This window comes from Lepidothrix coronata, unplaced genomic scaffold (genome assembly GCF_001604755.1).
Source record: "Lepidothrix coronata isolate B3197 unplaced genomic scaffold, Lepidothrix_coronata-1.0 Scaffold22, whole genome shotgun sequence".
NCBI classification, from domain to species: domain Eukaryota; kingdom Metazoa; phylum Chordata; class Aves; order Passeriformes; family Pipridae; genus Lepidothrix; species Lepidothrix coronata.
Window position 1 is genome coordinate 6,937,813 of NW_016690202.1, and position 15,216 is coordinate 6,953,028.

At 39.1% G+C, this 15,216-nt stretch overlaps 2 protein-coding genes across 11 annotated transcripts in view; one reads left to right on the forward strand and one right to left on the reverse strand.

Annotated features, from left to right (window-relative positions):
- Positions 1–15,216, forward strand: part of KDM4C (lysine demethylase 4C) — a 265,110-nt gene that overhangs the window by 124,337 nt on the left and 125,557 nt on the right. For all 10 annotated transcript variants that reach the window (XR_001873728.1, XR_001873729.1, XM_017808184.1 and 7 more), the window contains one exon: positions 13,303–13,496. Coding sequence is in view for 8 of the 10 variants with exons in the window: in XM_017808184.1 (XP_017663673.1) it covers positions 13,303–13,496 (194 nt within the window). In the remaining 2 variants the exon portion in view is untranslated. The remainder of the gene's footprint in view (positions 1–13,302; positions 13,497–15,216) is intronic.
- LOC108494072 (E3 ubiquitin-protein ligase Topors-like) lies at positions 1,119–2,732 on the reverse strand. The gene is made up of 2 exons (XM_017808189.1): positions 1,999–2,732; positions 1,119–1,729 (listed from the first exon to the last, which is right to left on the reverse strand). The coding sequence occupies exon 2, from the start codon at positions 1,724–1,726 to the stop codon at positions 1,310–1,312; it is 417 nt and encodes a 138-aa protein (XP_017663678.1). The 5' UTR covers positions 1,727–1,729; positions 1,999–2,732; the 3' UTR covers positions 1,119–1,309.

A 15,216-nucleotide genomic window follows, 5' to 3' on the forward strand; every position in this document is an offset into this window, starting at 1 on the left:
GGCCCTTTCTTGCAGATCTGAGATGGATCCCACGGGAACACAGCACAGGAGCTTCTCTGGCTGTGGGAGTCTCTGCCAGCAGGACTGGAGGGACCCTTGTGGGATGTTGGGCAAGAATCTATGGAGCTGCTCAGACTCTATGAGAGGGGGTTATTGCAGAGCTTGTGCAAAGGTTCAAGGCTGGTTCTGGTGTGTCTGGGGAAAGGATTAAAAGCAAGGGACTGGGAAGGGCTCAGCAAGAGTGGGAGTGGGGTGGATGGAAAAATATGCTTTGTTTGCACTGCAGTCTGCTCCTTGACTGGCTCCCGAAGGCCCAGGATGTTCAGAGTTTAGAGCTTTGCTGTCTGACAGAGACCAAGCCAAGGTGTGCAGATCATTCCCTGGCAGTGTCTTCTGTGAAGCCTGTCCCCAGAACACCAGGATAGCTTATCTTGCATTCCTGCCATGGCCATGGGATTTGGGGCTGGAGGAGCCAGGCTGCTGCTGTAGAGAAGTGGCAGAGGAAGGCTCAGAGGGCTGTGACAGGTGGATGACTGGAGCCATTTGGGTGTAGAGGTACCAGCAGAGAGAGGGTTGTCAGCATGGCCTGTGTCCATGGACCTGGCTTTGCTTCAGGTCAGGTGGCCTGGCTCATGGCCACAGGGCTTGGACAACCATGCTCTGGTGCTTGGAGGGGCAAGGCTGGGAGAGTGTGGGCCAAAGGGGCTCTGTTGCAGCATTTATATTAAAGTAGTTCATGGTACACTCCAGACAATTTCCCCTTTTGTTTTCCTACACTCTTGAGACAGGGCTAGAAAGCATTGCCTGCAGTGGCTTGCTTTGATTTTCAGAGAATCATGCTCTGAAAAGCTTTGGATCTTTGTTCAGTGGCAATGAAGCCAATAATTTTCCAGCACCAGCACATCAAATTAGAGAACCCCAGCCAGCAACCAATTCCATGCAGCTGCTTGCCATCCCCGCCCCATTGGGGAGGATAATTGGAAAGAAAAGGATAAACCTTGTGGGTTAAGGTAAGAACACTTTAATAATTTTAATAATAACAATACTACTGTGAAGAATAATAATAGTAATGAAAAAGAGAGAGATAAAATTACACCTCCCTGTAATTAGTGGGTTCATGTGCAGTATACCAAATGATTTTGAAAGATGCACACTCTGGAAAGATTCTGGATGTTCATTCACGTTGCATGAAGGCCATAAGCTGCGCTCTCAGCAAGTCCAAGTGGATGACAGGTCCATCGGCAGGGCTGGCTTAGCATCCCCCTGCAGTCTGTGGGGCAGAGGTGTCGGAGTTCCTTGGAGCCCTCCCTTAGTCCCTCTCTGCCGGCCCCCTTCTCCCAGCGGTGGGATTGTTGTTGGGCCGTGGGCGCAGGTGGTAGCGCCACTGTGGGGATCTGCTGCGCACCCTCTGTCTGGCTGCGGGACTCTGCTGGCGGGAGGACGAGGCAACCACGCACTCCTGGTAGTCGTCGTCCGCTCTCACCATGTGCAGGATGCGGCTGAAGTGCTGCCGGCAGAGCGGGCACACGGCGTGCATGGCAGCCCACTGCTGGATGCAGCCGAAGCAGAAGGTGTGCAGGCAGGGGATGATGTGGGCTGTGTCGTCCATGTTGTCCAGGCAGATGGGGCACAGGCCTTCTGCCACTGCCTCCCACTGCCTCTGGCTCGTACCGGCCGTCGTGGTCGAGCCGCTCTCCTGCAGAGCCTCTTCGGCTCCAGGTGCCATGTTCTGCCAAGACACGTGCACAGTGCCTGAGCTTCTCTGGCGCCAGGAACGGAACAGCAGAGAAGGCCCCAGAGAATGGGGAGAGAGGGGAGACAAAGGCCTCCCACAGGTTCTCCTTGCAGGCCCAAAAGTGACCGCCAGCCCCACAACTGCCTTCCACGTGTGCCTGCCCCCTCCGCTGCCCCAGGCACGCTGCCCCCCTTCCAGGACAAACCTCCCACTTGGCACTGCCCCCCCGGACAGCCAGCTGGACTCAGGCTGGCACAGGGTACCTGCAGGAGGCGGTCAGGGAAGGAGGAGCTGTCTGGGAGCCTTCAGTGGTGCCCTCCTCAAGCTGAGGTGCTGGGACAGCCCCGTGCAGGACCCGCAGCCCCCGCACAGGCCACGTCTCTGCACAGCAGCAGCACTGCCAGCACAGGGCCACGGTCCTGCTGGAGGTCACACACTGCGTGTGGCACTTGCAGGAGGCCAGGGCCAAATGTGCCGACTGCAGGAGCCTGTGGCACCCCGGCTGTTGCCTAGTGAGGACAGCGAACACCCCAGAGGGGGAAAGCCCCTGTTTCATGGCATGTCAGCCACTTTTGGTGGCCTTAAACCCCCCAGTTTAACCTTAGACTGTCAGGCCCTGTGGTGAGAGTCTGGTGCCCCTGCACCTTCTCCAGGCTGAACTATCTCAACTCTCACAGCTTTTCCTCATGAGAGAGAGATTCCAGTTCCTTCACCGTGTTTGTGGCCCTTCCCTGGGCTCTCTCCAGTAGTTCCTCATCTCTCTTGGACTGGAGAGCCCAGAGCAGGCACAGCACTCCAGGTGAGGCCTGGTGAGGCCGAGGGCAGGGACACGCAGCTGGCCCATGTCCCACCCGGTGTCTCCCAGCCGCCCCGGGGCCTTCTCTGCCAGGCCGCTGCCTGCCCAGCTGCCCCACGTGTTGGTGCACGAGGTTATTCCTCCCCAGATGCAGCATTCAGCATTTTCTTTTGCTGAACTGTATGAGGTTCCTTTTTGGTATGTTTCTGCAGCCATTTAAATTAAATTATTAAAAGAAAATGGTTGTTTTGGAAAATGCTAGCAATAAGGCAATAGTAAGAATGTCTAGATTAAAAGATTTCCCCAGAATAAGGTGGGGAAGTACTATCTTTTTCCTTGAGGGAGACCAGAGGAAAGAGGAACAAGAATGCAGAATTTATTTTTCATTCTTCTCATAGGCAAAATGGTGGGGGAGTTTGGTATCCAGTTATATTCTCTGCAGGGTGAAACAAAGCAATTGTAGAGTGTGTCATTGCTCTCTGATATATTGTATATAGATAAATAGACATGTATATATAGAGAGGTAAATATAGATGTATTGACAATGCAATCTTTGATGAGTGAGACTGTCTTCATTAAGAAAATAATGCATTTTATATTAAGAAGCAGCACCAAAATTTGACCATCTAAATGTAAATCCTGTTTGGGACAAGGCATTTTTAACCTACTACCTAAATGATGATAAAAGCAGCCTGTGTCCTGTGTCTTGCAGGACTTTACACTGAGGCAGCAAATTTGTCTTAGCTCATTTAAAATTAAAGCACATCTTTTGCAATAAAGATTTACGTTAAAGATGATAAAACTGCAGGTAGCACACAGCACAACTGTAGCTTGGTGTTAGGACCCGCCCCAGAAAAAGGGAGGGGGGGAATAACCCAGGTTTTTATCAATAATTCCCTTGGGGTGGATTAGAGTGAAAAGACACTGAATAATCGGTGTCCGAAAACATATATTGGTAAGGTTTATTTTAACAATTCTGTATCAACAGGTATGCTAGCATTTTGGGTGTTGTCATATAACAGTGTGGCATAGAGATAACCTTTGGGGGAATAATCTTTGTGGGGGGGAGAAAATGCATAGGGGAGAGACAGATAGGATAAGAGTAAGGGAGAGTAAGGAAAAAGAAAAGCTGAGAGTGGACAAAACGTATATAGTCACCGCCCACGGGGTCCAGCGATGACACTTGGTAGTTGCCGCTTCTATGTCTGTCAGTTGAAGTGGTGGCCTTGATCTGCTGGGGGTGAAGAAGGGAAGCCCCCACACGCCAAGTTATGACTTATTATATCCATGGTTAGTGTTCACGGGCCATGCCTTGAGCCTCCAAAAACTCTCCCTGGGCCCTGCGCAGAGTTTCTGTGTCTGGTCTGGTTCCCGCCGTTATAGATTGGCAGAGAGGGGGATGGGTTTTGATGGGCCATCAGAGATCCGACCTTTTCAGGGCTTGACACCTTCAATTGCCCATCAGAGGTATAATGAAACAGTCAAAAGCCTGCAAACTTGGCTCTTCACTGGAGGGAGGGACAGGCCCAACTGTCCATCCGAGGTATAATGCAAAAGTCAAAATCCTGCAAGAGTCTCCTAGAATGCATAAATCATTAGCCATTTCAGTCTCTGACACTTGGTGACAGTTAATAATAATCAGAATGATTTAAGAACATTTTCATAAAAGCGTTATGATAGAAACTCGGGTTAGGGAATTAAAAAAAAAACTGATAAAAAAGTGGTTTGACAAAAAGAAGGAAAGGGAAAGGCCTACATACATTATCATTTTTCTTCTTCATTTTTCCTTCATGTTTTTCTTCGCTTGAGTGAAAGGAAATTCTGTTGCTTTGAATGGTCTGTCATTTTTTTCATTAGGAGTTTAAATTGAATGCAGTCTCTGTTTACACTGAGCCTTTCTGTTTGTCTATCATATTTGTTAGTTGGAAACTCATATTTTCTAGGAATGGGTTCAATTTTCCATGACTATTGGCAGATGTTTCTCTAGGATCTTCAGTGACAATGATGTATTTGTTGATAACCGAGTGCTTGCTAAAAGGGACTTTGCTTTGCGTCGGTGAGTCTGGTTTTTTGTTTGAGAGCTTTAGTCAACAGAAACATACTCCATTTCTTCCAGAAATGTCTAGGGGTAGCTTCACTTTATTTTGAATGCATACTCCCTGCAGTGAATTTTTCTTTGGTTCAGTTACTCTTTCCTCTCTGTGGTAGGTGAAATGCATAATGCTGTTTTCACTTCTTTGATTTATATTTTTGTATGTTATATAATTGAGTAATTTTAATAGTTGACCCTGGTGTTCTAAGATAGTAGCCATTATAGTTTGGTTGTGAGTAGATTTCTAAGTGCCGTTACTGTTTTTGTGCTCAACCTGCCACTTCAGTACCCTGATAGCAACATTCGAGGAGGTTGTTTCATAGGCCTGAAAGATGGCTTATAGCAAGACTTTGTCAGCGTCTTCACTGGAAAAAGCAGTTTTTATTTATTAGAGTGAAAAATGGTAGAGGATTCTGCTGTTTCTGTCTTATTGACATTATCAGCTACTTTCTCTACTACCTTCTCAAACCTAGACAATCTTTGTCTCAAAGCCTCCCTTCCTAAAGTGTCAAAACAGCCTCAACACAGCATTGTTCTGAGCCACTTGGTTTACTTAACACTGACAGAAACTCTTCTTTCCTTTTGAAGTTCCTTCTAATTGGGTCCTTTTTTTTTTGTATTGTTTCTGGCAGATTTGCTTGCCTGTGTTTTTTCTTTTTTAGGGTTGGAGGAATGGTTAGGTTTGTGTTGTTGTTTGTTTATTTTTGTGAGTTTTTTTTTGTTTAGTTTTTTTTTTTTTAATATCACAATGCTTTGTTGCTTACTTAGTTTGGATTTAAATGGTGGTAGAACATTACATAACTAGTTCATTTCCATCTTCTGTCAAGGGGTAGGCTACATAAATAGATAGCTGCAAATTATTAGAAATTTGTGAGGTTTTATTACCTTTTAAAATACATGATAGGACCATATAATTTTCACTGATATTTTTCTGCTCTCCTTTTTTCTCTCTCTGTAATAGAATTTGAATAGTAGGAGAGCCTTGGAAAAAAATATTTTAAGGGCTGGGAAAATCATTACCTTTTCCTCTCTTCAGTTTAGAAATCGGGTCTAATATCTGGAACAGGGAACTGAAAATCAAATATATTCCTATCAGTTCTGGCTGTGGCTTGCCTTGTGACCATGACAAATAAGCCTTTCTTTGGTCTGGTTTCTTCTTCTCTGTTATCAGGAAGAAACACTAATATTTGCAAAGCATTGTGAAATTCCTGGAATGAAGGTATATAAACTACACGTTTTTTCATTATCTGTTGGAAGGTATATATGTTTTCTAAATATTGTTCTGCTTTGCTGAGCAAAAATACAAATGAAACTGGATTTTAGGAGTTATGTTGTCCAAAAACTGATTCAGTAGAGTGAGAATTTAGAATAAATCTGGTTGATGTTAATTTTTGTAGGCCTTATCCTCTGTGAATTTTCAGTTACTTAACAATTTCGGTACTTAACAGTTGGAGCAAGGAGGTTATCAATATATAAAGAAATAGTGGTTCATTCAGCCTGCTGATAAACTCAGCATTTACAGAAGCTACAAAGATGCATATGACTGATGAATTTTGGGCATCTAAGTCATGGAAAAAATGAGTCGAGCTTTTGCAAGTATTTATCATATGCCTTACAGAAACATTGAATATGAAGGTGCTTTACATGCTTCACATGAGACTTGACCAGAGCTTTTCTCTCTGATTGGAATTTCATCTCATTCTTCTCCTTCCCCTGGGCAGAAATCATTATGTGCTGTGATTTACCATTGATAACATTAGTTTGCTGGCTTAAACATCCCCTAATACAATGATCTAGATGCTAAAAAGTGAAATCTGAGAAAAATGTGACATGAAATATTAGAACATCTTCAAAATGTTTAGAAAAAAATATTTTCTGAACTTTAAAAAGTAATTTTTAATTTTATTAATATGAGGACTCAGTTTGCTGTGCTGTGCTTAAGAAGCAACATTGAGAAATGCTCAGCAGTTATAAGGTTTTATACAGTAATAGTTTTTAGTTTTCAACATGATTTGTCTGTAAGCATTATCATATGTAAATGCAACCATATTTTTTAGTAGTAGCAGGTAGATTTGGAGTTCTGTAAAATTTGAGTTGTAGTGGAAAAAAAATTCTATGTGCTCATTTGGTTATGTTACCATGAATCTTCAATTATCGTGAAATCCAAGCCTGAATTTAAAAAAGACTTCTCTAAGTCGTGACAGTAATTTGACTTGCTGGAATTACTTACTGTATCACTACTAGCTGGCAATGTTAGTAGTGATACACAGGTAGACTAATTTTGCCAGAAAATAGTCTTAAATAATCCAATGTAGGTAACAGTTTATTTTAACTGATAAATAGCTATCCAAAATAACAGAAATATTCCTCAGCCTATTTACTCATACCAGGTGTCTGTCTTCCCAGAATCCCTTTTAATCTACAATATGTGAAGTTCTAATTTGATGTTTTTCCCCAGCTGGTATGTTGGAATAGAATTTTAAAATTGATAACTTACTGATTTTCTTTTGATTTTATGAGAAAAGAGAAGGAGCTAGGTTTCCTGTTATATTAACATCTTACCTGCAATATGTTACTACTATCCCTTTGCTGTAACTAATGAGCTAAGAATATATGCAATTTATAGGAATTGTTGTAGTTGGGTCATTTGTGAATTCCTTTTTTTAACATTTGATAGTACTAAACTTTCTGTAAGTAAATCCATGATAATTACTGTAAAATTTGTGTGAACAAGATGAGCAGTGACATGGTCATTTGTCAGTATTAGGTATTGCACCACTACAAGTAATTGTTTAGAATTTTATGTATTATATATATTTATATTTTATTGCACAGACTGTTTGCTTTCTTATTTTAGGAGGTATTATAGAATTGGTTAATTCTGATCTGCTGTGGATGGACATTAATTTCTTTAAAATAGATTCTAATTTCATGTGTTCAGAATCATTCCATTTGAAAATACGGGAGTTGGTGGGCAATTCAAGGTAGGGGATAAAGCTCTTGTTTTCTGTGTAGAGGGAAATGCAGTCCAAAGGTATTAAGAAAGGAAACAATAGAGAGCTAAGAGAAGGATGGAGTAGGGCCAGTTGACCCACAGCAGAGAGGTAAAGGCTCCAGGCAAAGAGTTTTAAGTTCTATATATCCCATTCCAGGGATGGCCAGAGAAGTGAGTGTGAGTGCAAGAGGAAAAGAATTCAGACTAGAAATACAGACTAAAATCAGAATGAAGAGAAAAAGGTTAATAGCTAATAACTAAATCTTTCAAGGGGTAAGAGTTGTGCCATGAAAGACATCAGTAAAGGATAAAGAAGGGCTGTGAGGTGGAGCATTTAAGAAGAGATGGGGTTCATTCAGCTGTGTCTTGTCATACTGTTTCTGTTGCCCAGCTTTCAAAGGAATTGCAGGAAACTGGCCACATTTTTGCAATGACAACTGATGGTGATGGAATCAGTTCTACATAATATAAACCAAGTCTTTTTTTGTAGGAATGTGTAGGTGGCATCGTGTGTAAATGCAAAATAAATTAGAAATAGGAGTCAAGAAAAAAGCCAGATATTTTGTAATGCACTATTTAAATATTGAACTATTTAAATAATACTGCAGACTATTTGCTTTTGCATATATAAGTACAAACAATGAATTTATTAAATTTTTTTTCTATTCTATAAAAAGAACCTTCAAGAGTGGTGTTTTGAATTTGTATTTTTGTTATGTGTGACTGGAGGTGTCAGGGAAAAGTGAGTGTACTCTCTCTGATTTACCAAAGAAAGGCTTGCTTTCTTGAAGCTTGCACAGATGGTTAACTGATACCAAAGATGTCTGCAACACTGCCTACAAGTTGCCAGAAGGTCAGTGTGAAAATATATTACAGCCCAACTCCATAGCAAAGAAGAGTTATTGTTACCAGAATTTATTAATTCCTGTCCTAACAAACAGTACCTATGAAGGACTTCTTCTGTGGGTAGTCCACAGGAAGCAGTTCCAGTTATAGCACCTTTAAAATGTTTATTAAAAAAAGCAATTTTTTAAATGTTTGAAGATTATTCATTTAAAATATTACAAGCAGAGGGGAATATAGTGCATGAAATAGTCCATTATTGTGCCGTTTAAGTTTAGCTGGTAAGAGGAATCTCAATTGTTTAAAATGTTTATCTCCAGTATATCATTGCTGCTGTACTGTGAAGAAAGCTTTAGTCATTATAAACAGTTAGGAACGATGGTCACTGAAAAATAGCTTGATTGAATAATTTTTAGAGTATGCTTTGTGGATTAAGATTTATATAGCTTTTAAAGAAGATTACCAGCCTAATAGTTGCCTCATCCTGCTAATTTGTTGCTTTCTTATATGTTTTGTAAATATCCATTCTCTCTTTATAAAGAACAGAACTTTTCATGATTTCCCTTGACTGTTAGTCTCCACGTGCTGTTCCACAGGTGTGTAGAAAGACTTTAGGTGGTGCTTTTTTTTCTGAAATAATTAGGTAAGTGAAAAAAAAAAAGCCTAATTGAGTACTACTAATTGTCTTCAGATTAATACTTTGGAAGACTTTTAACTAAAATAGATTTCAGATATGGTGAAAATCATATTTTAATTAACAAGATCCAATACTTAGTGCAAAATGTCCAAAATCCTTCAGATATTTTAACCTTAGTGTGTTAAATATTGTAATATTGTAGTATAACAACTAATGTTTTGGTGAAGAAGATGGTTTTGTGGATAAAGACGTAAGTTCACATGACGGGTATAAATTCATTGAACTAAAAGAGAAAAATGCAAATCATAAAGGCTTGACTCTGGATATGCATTTCTGTGCTTAAAACTATGGTACTAAGAAGCACTACTGCCCTTCTACTAGTCAAATAATAAAATAAACCCTGTTTTTACTTTCTGTTGCAGCAAAACATGATATTCTCTATAGATGGAGTACTTTTATGTCAGTTTTAAAAATCTAGTGATTCTGTTTGACGAAAGAGTTTAATAATAATGATGAAAAGTTGGAAAGACCTGTAAGGCATGTACTTGGTTTTTGATGATATAAAATGTTTTTCAAGGACTGTTTTTAGATATTTCAGGTATTTTAAAATAAGTCTAGAAGCTTATTTTACACTTCTTCATGCTTTCCTAAATCAGAGTCTCAAATGGGGAGAATTAAACTTTCTTTTTTTTTAGTACAATATAATTATTCTTTTTTCATTCACAAGTAGCAGGTATTTAAAAAAAATTCATTTGTCTGAGTATGTATCTCCTGGGTAATTTTCTCAAATCACAAATATATCTCACATATAGTTATGCCAATTAGTTAAAGTTGCTGAAACTTTTCTTCCAATTCATTCTGTAAAGGTTTGCAACTACTGATAAATTTTAGGTGTGTTGCTTACTGCCAAGTTGTATCTTTATGGCAGGATAAATAAGAATTATTGTAACTATCAATGATGTTAATAGTAAGAATTTAATAGTAAGAATTGGGAAGGAGTTCTGTTCTCTTAAGTATTCTGATTGTAGAATAAGTATCAGACTAGTTCTATTGCATATAGAAACTAATTGTTTCCGGTACAAAGATTCTGTCATTTAGCTATGGCAATCAGCTGCATTTTACATGGCAGTCCAACTACTTTGATTTTGCATTTACTTTTTAAAAAAGTATTAAAAGATGTTTCCAAAATTACTGTGATTCATGGAAGTATTGCTGTGAGTATTTTAGTAGACATTGGTATGTTCACTTTGTGAAACCTGTCCCAAGAGGTTTCTTTAGCAGAATAATATTTAGTTTTGTTTCAGAAAGAATCTTTCAGTCACTTTCTTATCTCTGGAGCAGGAAGCCATTTAACTGCCAGCTCCAAGCCAGTCAAATGAGAAATGAAGAAAAAACAGTAAAAACCATCATCACCACCAAAGAACAAAAGATCCTGCAGACTATTTATCAAAGCAATAATGGTTTTTTGTGTGTGGTTTTTTTTTTAATTGAATCATTCCGGGGAATATGAGTAGAAATTGTTTTCAGAACATATCTGCTGTTGTTGTCTGATATGATGCTTCCAAGTATTTCCACCCTTTAGCACTGAGAAATTTGTCTTTATTTTCAGGCATGTGGTGGTACTGTTGCGCATGATGTTTCTCTATTGGTTTTTATTCTGAAGTGTATGTTTTTAAAAGTTTTAAAGCTTCTAAGAAATTCTACTATATTTCTAATACCTGCCTGGGATTTTTAAATCTTTAACAGTAGTTATATTAAAATGTAGTGGAAACTGATCAAAGATTACTGAAAGATAGAAATTCTGTGTCTCATTTAGACATGATTTATTTTAAGTCTTTTCATATATTATTAACATTCCGTCATACAATCTATTTTATTTCTTGATGTATTTTCTTCCTTAGTGCTTCAATGCTGACTTAAGAATCCTTTTTCTTCCAAGGCAGTGGAAATCTTGATGTTTAACAGCAAAATTTTTGCTTTAATAACCATTTTTTATCAGACTGTAGCAGCAGGGTTTAAATGTGAAAAGATTTTGTATGTGAAAGGAAGAGAAAATCCAGTGTTCCTTGTCTTTGTGTTACAATTTCATTTTTAAATGTTAAAAAGATTACAGTGGACTTCTATGCACTTTTCCAGTGTACAGAAGTGTCGTAATTTCTTTTTTGTTACTGTTCATTGTGACTGATCAAGGACTCTCTGAAAGAGACATACTATTTCAAATATGTTTAAGTTTTTTACAGAAAGTTTTTATAAGTATGTATATTCATGTTGTTTGAAAAGGGAAAATTCTGGTGGTATTTTGGGTAAAAACTATAATTAAAGACAGCTGCATAAAATTACAGTTTCTTTGTTGAATTTTTTTTACTTCTTTCCATTCCATCTCCCATTAGATGGCAGTGTTGTGAATATGCAGCATATTGGTGTTGACATATTGAAAGGAATGCAAGCATTTTTTATACATCTCAGATGCCTTTTCATTATGTATCTTATGAATTTCAAGAGGAGGAAGGGTAAGCTAGAAATGATAGATGGAAGTAGCAGATAAAGAAATTTGCATTCAGTACACAGAAACCTAACTAGTAGAAAAGTTGCATCCAGTCCTTTGTGTGTTCCAGCTTTTCTATGATTAAACACCCTCCTTGTTTAAAAAAAATAAAAATAAAACTAGTAGTAGTAAACCATAAAGCCAGGCTGTACATTTACCAGGTTTTTCTATACATCTCTGTTTACCTGAAAGAAAATACTGTCTCAGTTTTGGAGTGTAAGCTTTATTCAGCTATAGCAAAGTTCTTTAAAAGTTTTTCCATTTAAGACTGTATGTTTTAGCCAGTCAATTTGCTTTTAATCTGAAAAAATTGTGCTTAGGTTTACGTGACAATGTTTTGGTAGTGTAGGGGTGCTGCAGCTGTGGCTAATAGCAGAACAGATCAGGAGCTGTCCGCACATTGGACAAAGCCAGATCTGGCTGACTCCAGAGTGAACCTGCTGCTGCCCAAAGCTGAGCCTGTCAGGAACTCTGGTGGCATTCATGTGATAGCAAATTTAGAAAGAATAAAAATCACTGTGCAGCAGCTGTGAGAGAAAGGAGTGAGAAAAATGTGAAAGAAACATCCCTGCAGACACCAGAGTCAGGAGTGAAGTAAAGCCTGGGAAAGACAGGCATGAGGGAAGCTGGGTTTAGTTTTGCTCTCATTTCTCACTGTCTCTTATTAATTTACGATAAGTTAATGTAATTCCCTCGAGTCTTATTTTCTCTCTCTGTCCTGGGGGACACCTGAGGAGAAATGAGAGAGCAAGTTGATGAACACCTGACAGTCAAAGAGGGTTAATCCACTATGATAGCTTATGTGCTGTAAGCATGTCGATTTACTCAATGCAGTCTCCTACTTTTAGGTTTTTTGAGGTACTACGTACAGTAACTTTCATCTGAAAATTAACTCAGAATCTGCAGTATTCCAAATGAAGGCTCCTCCTTTGCATTTCATGACTATTGATATTTTATTCAAATAGGTCTAATGTATTCCACTCACCTGCATAATTTGGAAAGAAAAACAATGCAAAAATTCTTTGAGGGACCAAAGTCAGAGACTAGAGTAAAGTTGATGAAGAAAGTACTGCATGAGACTGCATTGCACAATAAATCAGATTACACAGTTATAGAACACCCTTCTAGGCCTTAGACGTAATGCTTCTCTCTCTTGCTTCTTTTTTTCTCTTTGTAAAAAAAAATGGGCAAAACTGTAACTTGATGTGGTACTTGTATGGATTTATGTTTTAAAGAGTTCCGTGCTGGAACTGTATGTTCCTGTAAAGACCTTTGGGTCAAGTGGACACTACATGAGTTATTTTTTAAAAATAGTATTGTGATGTCACTTAAGATACATGCAGTCTCTGGATTCAACATGGTAGTTTGCTTAAAACTATAAAAAACGACTAATAGAGCAGAAAGAAATGCTATAGTTTCTTTTTGGTCTTAACTGTAGGAATTAATGAAACAGTGGAATCCTAGTGTGACGCATTGTTCAGATACTGTATTCTCTTGAATAATCCTTTCCCCCTGAAAATTGAGAAGAAGGGAAAAAGGAAGATTTTGATTAAAGTAGAACTGGCTTCCACATGTGGGATTTTTATTCAGGACTTTTTAAATTACAACTGTGGCATATTCCATTATGTGTCACCTACAAATTCCTGTCTTCTCTTGCAGTGCACTTGTAGGAAAGACATGGTGTCAATATCCATGGATATCTTTGTGAGGAAGTTTCAACCAGATAGGTACCGGCTGTGGAAACAAGGCAAGGATTTATATACCATTGATCATATGAAACCAACACCTGAATCAACACCTGAAATAAGGACCTGGCTACGGAGAAGAAAGAAAATACAGAGCTTTCCAAAGAGGTATTTGGTTTCTTTACCCTTTATTTAATCGTCTTTAATATGATGCCAGTTTCTTTTTGTTTTCTTTTGGCAACTTTCTTTGATGTTGTCCTAGTTTTAGCCAGGACAGAGTAAATTTTCTTGTGGTAGCCATGAGGGAGTGGAGCCTGGATCCGTGTGGGTGTGCCTAGGTTAGTTTTCTATACCACCCATGTCACTGCTCCAGGGCAGAATTTAAGGGATTCTCGCTTTGGAGAAGGAAGGGGATGTGGTGTGTGCAGAGGGCCCAGGGACCATAGTGTTCTTTGTCTCAGCTGTGTGGCACCAGGCTGTATCGGTTGGACGCCATGAGCATTTTGCGTGTAATCACCCTATTTATACACTTTTGTTATTAGTATTGTTGCTCTTACTGTTCATTTTCTTATTTCATTACTGTTTCCAGTAAATTGTTATCTCAGCCCATAATCTCTACCTTTTCTGTCTCTCTCTGTCACAGGAGGGAGTGAGGGGAGGGTAGTGGCTGCATGGAGTTTTAACTTTCAGCTGGGCTTAAACCACAACACATATTTTCTTTGAATTCATTTACTTTAGATGAAAATTATTTTTTCTGTTTTCTGTATTAAGATGAACTTGGGGATAAGCAAGTCTGTTTCAGAGGGACTGTGAAAAATTAATTCAACTTAAAAGTTATGTATATAGCTGAAATTAATGATCATGGAGAGCATTAACATGAAGTGTTCCAGTGTTGCATTTAGAATATTTCTTTAATGAAGATTATTGGTGTTTTAGTAAAGATTACAAGGTGTGGATGGTTGCCATTGTTTCTAGTGACCACTGCAACCAAAAGACAAGGGAGAAGTCTGTGAAGAGCTGAGGTAAAGATTAAATGGGAAAAACTTATCATAAAGCTGTGGCAGAATCCCACCAGCTGTGTGAAGTCTCTAGTAAAAGTCTTAGCCCTCACTGCCATCTAACTGCAAGGAAATATGGCTGCCTATTTATCACACTCTCACAGTGCTGCAGCCAAAACCTGTCTATGTCTGCCACAAGTCAATGGCAGATCATAATCTGGCATAAGAAAGGCCTAAGTCTGAGTTGCTGGTCCTGACACCACTAAGAAAATTAGGAGAATAAGGTTTTTCAGCTTGTCATTGAAGCTGTAAAAGCTTTGATCTGTTAAAGCAGTTTCATAGCTATTTTCTTGATATGCAATATGGTTTTGTTTGCAATGCGCAAACGTTTTTTGTACACTTGTGCTTTCCGGTCTTAGTGAACAGGATCTTTATGGATTTTCTTCGTCATTATCTAATACAGATCTACTTAATTTCTAGCCAAAGGTGGGCAGTTTTATTGGTATCTGCTTAACTGCATAGTGCAATTTTCTGGGTTGAAGGTAATACTGAATTTTTAAGACCTTTTTCCTCCTTCAGATCATTTTAGCATGTACTTACTTTTTAAACTTGGTCTTAACAAACCAAATATCCTCGTTTTCTTTGTAAGTTTTTGAGGAAAAGGATAGGAAAGTCAATCTGTAAAGAAAAGGAGCAACTCTCACTGTAGTGAAACATTATAGCTGGGTAGGAGTGGTTTGTGAGGTAGAATCACTTCTTGAAGACAATTAGTGAAGCAGCTGAACAGCCAATTTCTTAGTATAATACTAACCTGCACTCACAGAGAGAGTGATTCTGTTGTTTAGCCAAGTGAGTGCCATTTTGTCCTGTAGTAGGTTTCCCTGTATGTA